At 36.1% G+C, this 14,312-nt stretch overlaps 2 protein-coding genes across 5 annotated transcripts; both read right to left on the bottom strand.

Moving 5' to 3' along the window:
- Window positions 1-1,292: 1,292 nt before the first annotated feature.
- SYP61 (syntaxin of plants 61) lies at window positions 1,293-5,796 on the bottom strand. Of its 2 annotated transcripts, none has more exons than XM_021953061.2 (8): window positions 5,658-5,796; window positions 5,046-5,125; window positions 4,556-4,669; window positions 3,212-3,325; window positions 2,699-2,883; window positions 2,154-2,244; window positions 1,811-1,876; window positions 1,293-1,657 (listed from the first exon to the last, which is right to left on the bottom strand). In XM_021953061.2, exons 2-8 carry the CDS (start codon window positions 5,097-5,099, stop codon window positions 1,547-1,549), a joined length of 735 nt encoding a protein of 244 aa, XP_021808753.1. In that variant the 5' UTR covers window positions 5,100-5,125; window positions 5,658-5,796; the 3' UTR covers window positions 1,293-1,546. The 2 variants fall into 2 exon arrangements, with proteins under 2 accessions (XP_021808753.1, XP_021808754.1); XM_021953062.2 differs by having other exon boundaries at window positions 5,046-5,120; window positions 5,658-5,778.
- A 640-nt stretch (window positions 5,797-6,436) lies between these two features.
- On the bottom strand, window positions 6,437-12,336 carry LOC110752415 (NADH:ubiquinone oxidoreductase, 17.2kDa subunit). 3 transcript variants are annotated; one of them, XR_015835192.1, is made up of 10 exons: window positions 11,884-12,336; window positions 9,554-9,610; window positions 9,245-9,396; window positions 8,905-8,956; window positions 7,970-8,035; window positions 7,827-7,886; window positions 7,420-7,462; window positions 7,057-7,101; window positions 6,671-6,809; window positions 6,437-6,589 (listed from the first exon to the last, which is right to left on the bottom strand). XR_015835192.1 is itself a non-coding variant. In XM_088251937.1 (9 exons), the coding sequence occupies exons 1-9, from the start codon at window positions 11,993-11,995 to the stop codon at window positions 6,746-6,748; spliced, it is 651 nt and encodes a 216-aa protein (XP_088108063.1). In that variant the 5' UTR covers window positions 11,996-12,335; the 3' UTR covers window positions 6,437-6,745. The 3 variants fall into 3 exon arrangements, 2 of the variants coding, with proteins under 2 accessions (XP_088108063.1, XP_088108064.1); XM_088251937.1 differs by having other exon boundaries at window positions 6,437-6,809; window positions 11,884-12,335; XM_088251938.1 differs by having other exon boundaries at window positions 6,437-6,809; window positions 9,245-9,297; window positions 11,884-12,321.
- Window positions 12,337-14,312: the final 1,976 nt, after the last annotated feature.

Genomic DNA, 14,312 nt, shown 5'->3' with positions numbered 1-14,312 from the left:
AGTTATGAAGATCTTCGTGATTTGTCACAGAGAGAGAGAGAGAGAGAGAGAGAGAGAGAGTTGTTGTGGTTTAGGTGGGGTTGGAATGATGGTGAGGGTGGCTATGGGTTTGGGGTTGGAGTGGTAGTGGTGAGGGTGGCTGGGTTTGGGAGCTGGTTGAGGTGTGTGTGTGAAATTGGGGAAGGTGAAATTAAAAAAAAAATATTCTATTTTCAGATTGAATTTAAAATTTTATAATCAATTACAGTTTTTAAAATTAATTTTAAATATTTTATATTTTATATTTTTAAGGGAATAGACTACATTGACTAACATATACAAACACAAGGATCAAATTGGGCAAATTGATAACACAGGGACTAAATTGGCCTATAAGATAAAACACAAGGACCATTTTAACATTTAAGCCTTAAAAAAAAAATTAATGAACTTAGAAATAACAAAATTGGAACTTATCTCCCCAACCATCTGTATTTATTTTATTTTATTTAATCAAATACCTCATCTTCTCTTTTAACTCTCTGCAAATCCCACCCCACCCCACCCCATCGCACCCACGCATCACCATCGCAGTAAACCCATCAACCCACCTCTCTCCGTCTCTCAATCATCTTCTGCATCACAGCACAGTAATCACCCAAACAAGATTTTGATGAGCTAATCTAACAGATGACCCACAAATTTCACCCAGCAAGGAAGACCCACTAATTTCACCAGAAAAGAGAAAAATTGATAGACCCATATGTATCTAACTGATGAGAAGATCCAGTAATTTCACCCAAAAAAGAAAAAAAAAATTATTAGAAGACCCAGTGTAGGAAATTGACGAGAGCTTGAGATAAATGGGGTGCAGGAGGTAAATAGGAGAGCCGTCGTAGTGAGAGACGCAAAATCGCTTTCTGCTTTTCCATTGAAAATGCTGAAAAAGTTATTTTCATTTTGAGAAAACGCTGGCCACCGAACGCCTTCTCAGCCATTTTCATTTTGAGAAAACAAAAAACGGGCCGGAAAACATTACCGAACGGACCCTAATGTATTGAAGAAACGTTTGAACTAGTCGGAGCAAGCAATCTAAGGAAATATTTAATCCTGCTTCTCCTGTACAAATTTTGTTATCATATGATTACTATTCAATCTGAATATTGTTGAGATTAGTTTGTAGTGCGATGCCTGAATATTGTTCTGTCCCTCAAGTGAGCGGGACTGTATCCATATGTAACCAAGCACAAGCATAAGCGTTTTGACGTAAAATAAGTCATGATATCAAACATGACGTGCAAGGAATAAACAAATAAACAAATATAAAGCTTCTGTTTCACATTGTCTCTGTAACTCCTGGTTGTTGTTCAACATCAAATTCTGTTCAACCTCAAAATTTCTAAATAACCTTAAAAAAATGCGTACTCTTTCGGTTCGTAATTTCCAGGAAAGCTTTATGAACAAACCTAGATAAACCAGTAAATATATCTGTACTCGAGTGTTCCATAGTTCTTTCGAAAAGCAGATCCCTCCCATGTATAGCGGAAGACCTGTTGCATTCTTCAGACTAGGTGAGGAAGACCAAAACAAAAAGGATGATGAACAAGACCAGCAAAAATACTATCATCATACACTGGCCTTTTACACCAGCCTTCTTCATGACTGTAGCCACTTTTTTCTGCAAGAATTAAAAAGGAACTTTTCATCTCTTCTGGTATCACTAATCCATATATTTCAGTCAATTAGCAAGCTGAAGAAAATAAAAGATAAATTCGTTTCCAGTGGACAGAATTTCTTGGTAGGACAATCTATTAAGTAAGCAGCGACTGACCTGAACAAAATCAAGACGATTTGATGTACTGTCCATTTCCATACCCAATTCATCGACAATCTTCTCCTGGAATACCGAAAGATTTACAATTTAGTACAACAAAGTAGCAAGAGTGGGTGACCCAGAACTGCAGGGCAGAAACAGCTAATTTGCAAGTAATAGATACGAGTTAAAAGACAAATGCACCAAAATGCTAATCTGTTTGGGTTTTGCTCTTGCTTTCTTTCCTTGGTTAATATAAACTTTTTTTAGTCCCACCCCACCACCCAAAAAAAAGAACTTGGAGAAAACATCTGAACTAATTGTTTTCCCATCATTGTACAGTAACTTACAAAATTCTTACCTGTGCAAGGAGCTCTTCATGAATGGTAAGCCCAACACCCCCAATTCTCTCCACACTTGCACTAAGTTCATCCAACTCCTCATCCTGTTGCCTACAAGCACAAATTGACAGACACATAAAATCAAAAGAAACAGAGTTATATAGACAAGTGGAAGTGGCTAGAGGATTAGGGAAGAAGAAAACTACGTCAGTAGAGCAAACATTTTTCTCCGCCCAGCCAAAGGGTGAGAATAAATGGTGCACATATAACTACACATTTATTGACAATGAAAGGCCAGTTATCAAACTACAAGCTCAGATGGTCTGACCCAAACAGAGTTTTCTTTTTAGAATTAAAAAGTGCTTCCATAAGTTCGACTATGAAATTTAATAAATTTAACAAGGCAGACTATCTTTTGCAGCCTATATAAAATATGAACAAACACAGCTAGGCAATGAATCTTAGCAAATAATTCCCAGCGAGTAGAATAATAACTTATTACTCATGTATATGTTTGTCACTCAAATATGTATCAATTGGATGTGGGTGTGTAAAAAAATCTTACTTTATGAGAAGCAACTGTCTATCTGATTCGGATGTTATGAAATCGTCATTATGTTGTGCAGCATACTGGTTGGATCTATCTGTCTCCTGAGAATTAGCCAGCCTCATTAATTCTCGGCGCATCCCATTCACACTAGTGCCAGTAGAATCCTTTCCAGCTTCCACTGCTTTTTTTACAGCACCCACCTGATAAACTATCTTACTAATTTAGGGAATGCACAGAGTCATCCAAAGCCATAAGATAACCATGTAATATGCTGTACAAATACATAACGGAATAGAAACCACACAAAGGCTCATTATGTAATTGAATATCCAAAAATCACAACAAAATGAAAACTATTGCAGGTTACAAAACCACACTCGACTGTCACAATGTAAAAGATGTAGGTAATAATCGTAAATCATCAAGGCAAGGTCTGTTATGACAACTTCACAGGATTACCAGATATAAGATCTTCAGTGGCACTAAAACATCTTAAAAGAAGACAACTTAACAGACGATACTTCATACCTGAGCACGAGCAGTGCTCGTCCATCTCCTTCTTTTTTCAAGTTCCACTTCATCAATGCCATACCAAGTAGGATCTCTAGCTGCTACGGAAATTGCTTTGTCCAACTCATCCACCTTCCTATCAAGAAAGCATGCTTTCATTAGTTGCAAGCAGAAGTTGAAGCATTGGGTTAGATGATAAGAGAAAAGATTGCACATAGTAAAACAAGAGAACTAGTTAAATTCACAGCTTCTCTCTGACACATATACAAATTTTAGGATGGATGGATAGGGTAAAATAACAATTGGTGGATGGATGGATAAGTAAAATAACAATTGGTTGGTCATACAGCCTCCTCTTCTTTCTATTCACTTTTTTTTCTTTTCTTTTTTCTTATGGAAATTCTGTTTAAATGAGTATCTGTGCAGTCCTGTAGATGATGTAACATGATGATTCTTTGGCTCAATCTATTTCTTTAATTGTCTTGAGGAATTACCTTGCTAACGAACCTAGTTTAAATGGTCTTAAGCTATCCTCTTTTCAAGAAATAAACCCACTTTTTTCTTTTTCAACTGATCTTAGTTGCTGCTAGAGCACCAGCCCATTAAAAAGCACAAATTTTTTAACCAAAATCAAGACCAGACCCATCAACCCATGCTCCTTAACCAGCTACATAAAAAAGAATTTAAAAAAAAGTGGTAAAAAAATTCAGTATTTTGGTATCAGCACACTAAGGTCAACCACAACTTATGACCACCTTGACCGGAATTCGCCCACTTTTTGGCTTGAAATTAGTCCTAGAATTATACTCTTGACATCCACATCAACTCCCAACCCTCCACAGCTCAAAATAACCAGTTTTTTTTTTAACTGAAAGAGAATCAAACCATGAACCATGCGCATTAGAAAACTTGATTTTCTGATCAACAATCGACGAGACACCACCTAGTGTCAAGATATTTTTTTACCGCACAACAGCCCATTGTTATTGATATGTTTATGGAAATTCGACAAATATCCCTCAATTTTCAATTTGTTATATGGATATGTTACGGAAATTCGACAATTATCACTCAATTTTCAATTTCTTTCCAGCTTTTTCTATTGTTTCATGCAGACATTAATGTGGTCAGAAAAAGCCCCATACTTCTGCAACACCTTCAGTGGAAATTAACTAACCCTCCCCAAAATTTTCATTTCTTGACACCAAAAATAGTGATTTTTCGCCAATATACCCAGTTTTGCATCAGTAATCTCTGACTATATTACCATGACAGATACCTACCATCTATTCTTTATCAAACAAAATAAAACAAAAAAGATAGGCGGATAAAATCAAATCAAATGTCTTAATATTGGCGCACCTGCCAGTCAATGCTTCCACAAGTAGCAATCAGTTCTTTTGTGAGGTGTAATTGCTCTCCAGTATCAGATGAAATGCGTTCCCATTGATGAAAAGAAGATTGCAACTTATCAATCTAATCAAGTAGGAAATATAATAGTCAGAATTCATTTCTGCTACTCCTAAACATAATGCCATCGAGACAAATTCCGCACAAATAATTGCATACCAAATTCATCTGTCAATGAAAAAGTGAAGGATGAGGATGGTAGTGTGTTGAGGCAAATGGGTTTGTGTGTGTGTGTGTGTGTGTGTGTGTGTGTATGTGTATATAGAGAGAGAGAGAGGATGTGACAAGATTCAAAAGCCCAAAAATGATGGTAATAACTCCAAACAAAGTATGAAAGTCTACTAAAGGAATCACATTGAACTGATAATATGTATTCAATAAAATATATAAACCATGGCTCATTCCGAAAGCTTCAAAGTAACTAAGTAATTTGACAACTTACAGATTCTTGAATCTCCTCTTTGACAACATAGAATGGATCTTGAGCTGAGGGCATTGTGAACCTCACGAAACTAATCTATCCTATCAGCATCCAAAAGAAAAAGAAAAAGAAGGGGAAAAAAATTCCATTAGAAAAACCATATAACTTATATAGACACACACGCATATATAATATATATACAAGAAATTCAATCCCATTGAAATATTCACTAAGAAAAACAACTGAAACAAACATTTCACAAAAAGGGTTTGCGGGCCTTAGCTCCACTCCATTTGATTAGCGTGAAATGGAATATGATTTCCAAATACCCAAATCTGTGATCCCTATTCAACATATTATACCATGCAATTGCCAGCTTGATATGATTTGAGAACTGATTAAATCACCGAATTCAAATCACCACTTTGGATCAGTAACGAAACGGACCAAAATTCCAATTTGTATCACCCAATAAGTTAATAACCCGACTGACCAATACCATAACCACCACGTTATTCAAATCTAAATACACCGAAATTCAGATTTGAAAACAATACATGAATTTATGTAATAGGTACGGAAATTTTTTTTAAAAAAAGAGAGAAATTGAGAAAGGTGAGATAGGCGCTATACCTGTACGGACTGAACTGAGAGACCTGATCTGTGAGATCCTCGTCTGGACTTAATGTCCGGAAGACGAAGAAGCTATGAGAAGACGAAGAAGCTATGAGAAGACGAAGTTAGAGACAATCGTGTGGGCTTCAGTTATGGGGCATGGCTATATTTTAATTTTGAAGTTTGGACCCATACACCGGCCTGCCCAGGCCGAAGAAACACTCAAGCCCATTTTAATGGCCGAACATTCAAGTGCGGTCCAATTTATCTGCTTCTTGCCAATATTCGTTATATCTCACAATCACCATATTTTTAGGTAAACTAGTGAATTACCCTGAACTGGTACTTAATTTTCAATATAATCTGAATCCAATAATCCAATTACAAATGGATTTGGATTTGGATTTGGATTGAGATATATCTGATTTGAATCCGAATTGTTTACAAGTTTACCCACAAACCCCTTCCCCCTTCTCCCAGCCACAGAACGCAACCCAGCTCGCAACCCACCCCCTACCCGCAGAACCCAAACAATATCATAATTGCGACCATCACACTGAAGATTGAGTAAATTTTAGTTAACGATGTAAGTTTTGAGGGGATGGGTGGCTCCTTATTTTATTCTGTTTTTAGATTAGTTATGGTTTTTTAAGTTCAAATTGAATTCTTTATTTTTGAATTTCTGACACCAACTTAAATTCATGTAATTCCTCTAAAAGATTTCATTTGTCAATAAGCAAATGATTACTTTTGCCAGATCATTAGGAGAAAAAGGCATTATCCTAGACACCTTCACCTAGAGCATAGAAAAAGATAAGGAACTTCATGTACATCAATATAATAAATTTGGCGTACAACTTTGTATACACTTTTGAAAGTTGAAGGGGCAACAAAACCCAATCAATGCGTGGTCAAGGATGTATCGTGTCTGGGTTTTTCATTTTTCTGGCCTGAAAGGGAAAACAAAGTATAAATGTATTGACATGGTGCCGCCAAAAAAGCTCTCCCTAAAACCTTACAGCTTCACTCACAACTCAGCTATGGGCCATGGCCGTCGGCATTGGCAGAACACATCAGTGTTTTATGCTTAGACACAAGGGGTGACTTCATGTTGGTGGCTGCCATGTTCCTGGCCTGAATGTTTGACCAGATCCTGTTGGCTCTGTAGACCTGGAAAACAAAAGTTCAACAATGTAGAATAATCAACACAGCATGCATTTTTCAGGGAAGAAATAGGAAAACTGAATTCATTGTAATGTATCAGGTCACTTTAAACTTATAGGTTTTGGGTCTATTTGTATGAAGATTTCAGAGCAAGGAGATCTACAATTCCCCTCATTAGTATATTGTTTATGATTTCAAGGTGTAAGTAGTGATGGTTGCACAAACACGAAGATGAAGAATATATTGAACATACTCAGGATCTTGTTTTGCTTTTTTAGCTTCTTTCTCTTGGGAGTTCCTGCCATATTAACAAGCAGAACAATGAAAGCATGAAAACATGAGCATTCCCACCCACCCAACATAAAGAAACATGAAATACTAGTGAAAAAACAAACTTGAGCAGGACTACAGGTCAGGGAGTTTTGTTCCTTTGTTTTATTTTTCTTTGGTAATCACAGGTCAAGAAGAAACTGGTCGAGTATATATAAGAAAAATAAAATGCTTGTACTCTTTTTAAAAAGTAAATACAAAGCAACTACATGATTAGTGTGTGAGTGTGTGTGTGTGTGTGTGTGTGTGTGTGTGTGTGTGTGTCTGTAAATCTTAGCAGACCTACCTCACTCCTTCCATCGAAACAGATTCTTCCTGATTTTCATCACCTTTGTGAACAAACAAGGAAGACAAACATCAAAAACCAAATTAACTTAGCATAATCTACCTAAAAAACAACAAATTAATGCAAAAAAAATTTAATGCGCCACAGAATCAATAGCAAATAAAGATTCTGCAATCTGAAAGATGGCCCTAAAATAAAAATACTTATTCTAAGAAACCTTTCTGTGGAAAAGTACATTACTCTGGCATAATATACCTTGAAAGAACAGTAGTTAACCCAACAGTTAGTAATGCAAGATAAATACTGAATGATTATGCAATCTTAAGGATATACTTCAAATAAAAATCTTCATCCTAACACCTAAGCAACGTGTATTTGAAGGCGGGAGAGGATAAAAGACAAGTTACCTTCAGAAGGAACACCAAATTGCCGAATGAAACTTTTCAAATCTGGACCTCCAACTTTATCTATACACAGAGTATAATCATGAATAATTGCATGGGCATAATGGTATAGATACCACCGTAAAAGGTTCCAGTAAGAAGCTGACCAGAGTTGATGACTTTACTGGTACTGCCTTCTCTTGCTTTCCTTTCCTCTTCTTCTTTCTTCAGAACTTCGCAAATAAAATTAAATAAATAAATGTTTTTTTTTAAAGCATCTGTATTAAACTGAAAAGTGCAATAGAGCAATCCAACTTATAAGTTGGTGACACCAGTTTCCACTAAATCTCAAAAGATACCAGCCTTTAGAGAGAGAAAATAAAGTTATATAAACAGACATGCCATTTTAAGGAGATAAACATGGTGAGGAGGTGGAGAGACTTTGTGGATCACTTTTTCATTCCTTAGAAAAAAAATGCATCAATAACAGAATCCAGTCATTGAATAAAATCCCATTTTGGATCCAATTAATTTATAAAAAATTTATGGCCGATACCATTGTGAATCTCCATGTTATTTGCAGGGTGATTGAGGTTGAAACATAACAATCATTCCAAAGATATGGAAAACAGTCCATTTAGAGTAATCTCTTCATTAAGAATAAAACAAAACAGTTATCACACATAAGATATGAAAGTAAGATAACTTCTGTTTTTGGCGCTATTGGCAGCATTAAGGTATTTACCACTAAGAGGCATATTTTAAGGCAGTTGGGATAGTTATGTGCTACTGATGAGGGGTAAGCTTGTACTACTAGCCACTATCTTTGGATTTCCGAATGTCTCTCTCTCATTCTCTATATCTCTTTTCTTATCTGGGGATATTATTACAGACGCATACTACCTGAATATGCAATTAATGCATGCCTTCATTCACTTACCTTACATTTTAAATGATGCTCCTATAAAAGTCACAAGTTGAATATTGATTTTGTAATAAAGATTTCTTTTAGTAAACCTACAACTCAATGGTTCAAAAAGAGCCAGAAAGTAGCAGAAGCAACCAGACAAAATTGTTAACTAATGGTAGAAATGACACATACGAGCAACATTCTGCCGGACACGTTCACGTCTTGCTTCCAAATCCATTAGTTCCTGGAGGCATAGAAAAAAAAAATGCCAGACGGTAGAAATGAAACGGCAATCCAAAATGTATCTTAAGCAAGATATCATTATGAGGGAAAAAAAAAGAAAAAAGTGTCCATGATAGCATGAACATCTGGGAAGATTAGTCAATGGTGATTTTATAATAGGCGATGGCAGACAAATAATCCACCTTCTTTACCAAAATATTTGGCACAAATTTCTCTTCTTTTTTCAAATTAATGGAAGAAGGGAAATTAATACACCAAGGAATTAAAGAGAAGCAGATGTCTAGATTACCTCCGGTGTTGGAGCCCTTTTCCGCTGCCCATTGAGCCAACATATCCACTCAACTAATATGATCAAAGGGTGAACATAAAGGGAGTAGAAGAAACAATGATGCCATAGAAACAATGGATGCAAACTTTTCCAAATCGTAGTGTAAAGTATCTCTAAGATACCAAAAATATACATGGATAGGTAGCTATGCATATTTCAACAGCTCAAAACAGAGTACTGTTTTTGCTAATCTGACAAAAGTTAAAACAACCAAAATATTTCTGAAGCAAGTGAAACTGAACAAAAGCTGTACTAACTCAGAAGAATTACCTGGAATAGAGGTTGGGTCCTCCTCCCCCTTGAATACCACCCATCTTTTCTCTTTCACTAGTGCGTCAAAGAGAATGGGAGAAAAGGAAAATAACAAAACACAAGTATTAGTTGTACTTTAATTGAAGTGAATTGACCACATAATATTAAATCCGGCACAATTTACATATACAGCTTCATGTTCTTCATGCTATATCACATGAACTCTATCATACCACAACTCAATACAAAAGTTTAGTATTTGGTTTTCAAAGAGAAGATACTCAGCTCAACTAATCAGAGCACCTGTATTACAAAAATATAAGTGGTAAACATGAGATATTGGCTTTTTTGGTTTCCATATAAAGGAATTAATCAGAATTCAGAATATTGTAACTGCGTTGCAGTATCTATCTCAGGGTGAAAAGTCTCTTCCAGCAATAAAGTCATTGAAGAAGAAAAAATTACTATTTTTTTAGTGAAAAATGCAAAGCTCCAATCCCAAATGGTTACACTGCTCTTTTCTTCAAGATAACTTTGGCATATGGTGGGAAAGAGGTAGTGGCTGTTATTCAATCATTCTATGATCCAGGCAAGTTACCAGGAAGGTGAATGCCACTTCTATAACTTTAGTTCCTAAAGTGAAGAATCCTTCTCAGATGAGTCAATTCAGACCCATTTCTTGCTGCAACCTCATTTATAAAAGTATCCCTCAGATGCTGACCAACAGAATCAAGAAATTTCCACCAGATTTTATCAGTATGAATCAAGCGGATTTTGTTCAAGGGAGGAAAATCTTGGAGAATATACTTCTTGCTCAGGAACTAGTGAAGTTTGCCCAGAAGTTAGAAAGAGAAGAACTGAGCAACAAATTGTGTGCTTTCCTACCGGAAGGTTAAGCTACTGATATTAAGAAGCAAAAGTTTCCTGGAGAATTGTGTGTAACCCCAAAAGAGAAGGTGGTTTAAGATTTAGAAATTCGAAGACCAGAATAAGGCCTCAATTTTATGACATATTTGGAAGTTGGAGTATGTACGCCCTGGCTGGTTCTCTGTGGGTGGCCTGGGTAAGGAGTTATGTGCTGCAAAGCAAGGATTTCCAGATTTCTAATAAACCTTGTCAATGTTCCTCCAGATGGAGTACTAAATTTAAGACCTCCTGCTACAACTTTTTTTTTCTTTTCAAAACGACCTCATCCTAGAAGATTTCATAAGTATCATATAAAAATGGTAGAAAAACTTATCTGTAGCTTGACCAGCATCACAAGGGGCCTTTATTGGATTCTGTTAGGACAAAGACTTATGTATTATGCAGCTAGCTCTATAAATGCTAAAGTAAGTTCAGTGATTTTTGGTGTCCAGCCGACTCCGGCAAATCATTCAGCCCAATCAACCTCTGGCTATCTTCTAATTCAGCCCAATCATTCCATTGAAGACCATGTTTCTGCTTCCCAAAGCATTCATTTGTTACATGGTTAGCAATTCAAGACATTTTATCTACTGAAAAGAGAATGAGTTTCTTGCGCTATGCAGGTGGTTTAAAATGGTTATATTTTTGTCATCGGTTCTTTGAGAGCAAAAGCCACCTCTTTTGCACTTGCAGATTCACCAAAGGGATTGGGACTAGACTTGTTGAATGAGTGTTGTCTAAACAGGCCAGTGACTAGTTTTTCTACTGGTTATTAAATTGACGTCGAATGGAATCTAACACTGCTGGATTGGAAGAAACAATCAACTATGTAAGGGTCCTACTCACACTGAACTGCAGATCGTGCAAAATATCATTGAAGATTTTTGTTTTAAAGTTGCTGGGTTTAGAAATGTTCAAGGTTCTTCTGCTACTATACTTTTGTGTGAGTATACAGTTTCCTCGGACATTTTCGGTCAGTACTTGTAAGGGCCTAGTTCCTCTTTTGATTTGTTTTCTGTGATGTAGTATGTGTAGCTTTAGTTCTGTTTGTATTGTGTTTATCAGTATGAAAAATTCTTACTAATAAGAGAAGACACATTTAATTATACTCGCATACATTTTCTCGTTCAAAGACAACATAAAATTATAAGAACAACGCAATTGCCAAGTTAGCTAATGCAATCATAAATCACAATAGAGTTCATTCATGCGTCAAGAAATTAATGCAATTCCTTAAAACCCCATGAAGCAAAATTTGAAGTACAATGCATATTCATGACAACCCAATTGGCCAATTCAACAGATAGAACACAACAGATTCCATAATGATAAAAACAAAGATTCAACTCAATCTGAACAAGACCCCTGAATCAAAATTTCAGCAAAAAGAATAGCAACCAATAAAAAACAGAGAGAGAGAGAGAGTAAAGAAAGACACTTACTGATGCCATCAACCTCATCTTTTTTGGCGAAGTAACGGTTGCCGGCTTTGTCCATTCCCATCATAGTCCTGTTGGTGAAGAACCCAGCAACCCTCTGAAAAAGCTTCGACATTTCTCTTCCCCAAATCCAATGAAATCTCAAATGAGCTTCACTTCGCTATCAGTATATTGCCATCACCGGCATCTTCTTTGATGTCCCTAATGTTTAGCTGTGTTGTACGACAGTGGTTTGCAGTTTGCAGGGTTATAGAAGAAACAAATTATGGGTTTTAGATTGATTCTACGACAGCATCGTCCTCGGCTCCGTTTAACTTAATCTCTCTGAACCCACGCGCCTCCTCGCGGGTCAAAATAATACCAGTTAAGCCACCCCGTCGTGGTCGTTGTTGGGGTTTGCGGTGCAACTTGTACGGTTCAACCCGATTTTTGAAATATATAGCCGGGTTAGAAGGGTACAAATTAGGTTTGGGTCAAATAACCTCTGAGCTGAAATCAAAATTGGGCTGAGGTCAACTCAAACCCGACCCAAGTTGATAAACCGAACCCGAATCAACATGGTTCATTTTCCACTTTGTTTACATATATAGCGACAATTGAGCATGTATTGTAGTTTAGTTGAGTTTGCAATCAACTCTAATATGCCAAATTAAATAGGTGGATGGATAGATGTGTTAGGAATCAGGCCTTAGATCTTCTAGAAAGAACAAGTGCAAAATAATGAACGCAAAAGAATGTACAATTACTTAGGGGGTTGTATTCAATTAGGATTGTGTACGATTTTGAAAGATTTTTTTTAAGTGACAGATTTCCTGAAATTGTATAACTCCTATACGTTTTACCCTGATTTTTAATAAACTTGTATAGACTTTAATTATAGACTTCCATACTTTTGTATGAACTTTTGTTATAGAGTGATCTATTTGCATAGACTTTATCACTCTTTTGTTATACTTTTCTCTCCTCAACCGGCTTGTCCCTTCGAAACTTGAGGATGTTTTGGATGAAAATAGATATCATGATCCTGGAATTGCCACTTCCACTAGTCTACCAACAGCACTGTAATTTGAGGAATTCCACGAGGAGGTTTGCCTAATACAGGAGGCTTGTAACCACCCAAGGTCAGTGCATGGCTTAGTGCATTGTTTTGTCAAACGGTAGAAAATTTTCTAACACTATTCTCTGTATATGAGGATGCATATTATAAGAAATTCAAAGACACCCACCACAAATTCACGAAAAGCAAATATTATAAGAAATTCAAAGTAACTGGCGTTCATGAAAGTATAGTGACAAATTTATAACTTCTCTGAAAGCAATGTTGAAAGAAAAATGTGCAACATTCATTCGATATCGTTAATTCTCATTGTTGTCATTGTGGCCAACATCTCTCCACATATTCAAAGCTATACCAACTCTCCATTCATTAGCATGTGCTCGTTGTTGTTCTTGTGTTTGGAAAACTAGTTCAGGATCCCCTTCATTAATTGGTAATGATGAAGATGAAGAAGATTCGTTCTCCAATTCAATAGGAAACTCATCTGATCGACATTCTTTTTGATAGCAAAATTATTGTTAGTTATACAAACAAGGATAGCAACGGACTCATTACGATATACCAACACATAAAAACCAAGCCAACAAAAAAAGAAAATTTTATAAGTAGTTGTTTACGTATGCATCCATATAACCAGACAAAAAATAACGAGACCCATTAAGCAATATTACATAAAGTGCAGAAACCAAACAACTATAAAAATTTAACATATTTTCAGTAAATATTTATAACATAAGACAAATAGTTGGAGGTATAATAATTTATCTTTGATATTAACGCCTTATACACAACACAACCCTTCACTGCCCTGCCCGACATATTTTCAATGAAAAAAAAAAATCTCGTTTCTTCCTTCCAATCCAAAGAAAAAAAAAGCGCCAGTCATATTGTCACCTTGCTTGACAGTGAACTTGAGAAAGCTTCGTCATCAGGGTACCTAATAAACCCTAACCCCAAGATAAACCCTAAAAACAAGCTACACTCTAATAACAAGCAAAACCTCTATAAAAACAAGAAAAACATCAACCAATAATCATCAACGAACAGTAACAAACAAGAAAAACCATGGAAGAAGAAGGAAAACCAACAAGAATATTGAGAGAGCGTACCTTTGGAGAGTGGTTCGTCTTCTGCAGAGAGAAAAAAAAATATGTCGTCTGAAATCTTTGGGGTGGAGGTTGGACTTATGTTGGCCTTTATTATTTATACCTAAACCCTACAAATTCTCCAAACTCCAACACTTAATTAAATCCTTCCAAATCTATCTCCTTTTGAATACAGGAAAATTTATTTGGACTTTTTTCAAGTCCTAATTGAATACACCCACATTTAGATGGACATTTTAAACGTTCAAACAAGTCTAGATTGAATACAC

The sequence above is a fragment of the Prunus avium genome, chromosome 4, assembly GCF_965620075.1.
Source record: "Prunus avium chromosome 4, drPruAviu1.hap1.1, whole genome shotgun sequence".
NCBI classification, from domain to species: Eukaryota; Viridiplantae; Streptophyta; class Magnoliopsida; order Rosales; family Rosaceae; genus Prunus; species Prunus avium.
Note: the sequence above shows the minus strand (reverse complement) of the source record. Positions and strands in the feature narration are given on the sequence as shown.

Coding starts and splice junctions, on each gene's coding strand:
- LOC110752415 (XM_088251937.1), bottom strand. CDS start 11,995: ATGTCGAAGCTTTTTCAGAGGGTTGCTGGGTTCTTCACCAACAGGACT. Junction 9,397..9,553: donor GGACCCAACCTCTATTCCAG/GTAATTCTTCTG, acceptor TTGGTATCTTAG/AGATACTTTACACTACGATT. Junction 7,102..7,419: donor GTTTCGATGGAAGGAGTGAG/GTAGGTCTGCTA, acceptor TTAATATGGCAG/GAACTCCCAAGAGAAAGAAG.
- SYP61 (XM_021953061.2), bottom strand. CDS start 5,099: ATGCCCTCAGCTCAAGATCCATTCTATGTTGTCAAAGAGGAGATTCAA. Junction 4,670..5,045: donor AAGAGGAGATTCAAGAATCT/GTAAGTTGTCAA, acceptor CTACTTGATTAG/ATTGATAAGTTGCAATCTTC. Junction 1,877..2,153: donor ATGAAGAGCTCCTTGCACAG/GTAAGAATTTTG, acceptor TCGGTATTCCAG/GAGAAGATTGTCGATGAATT.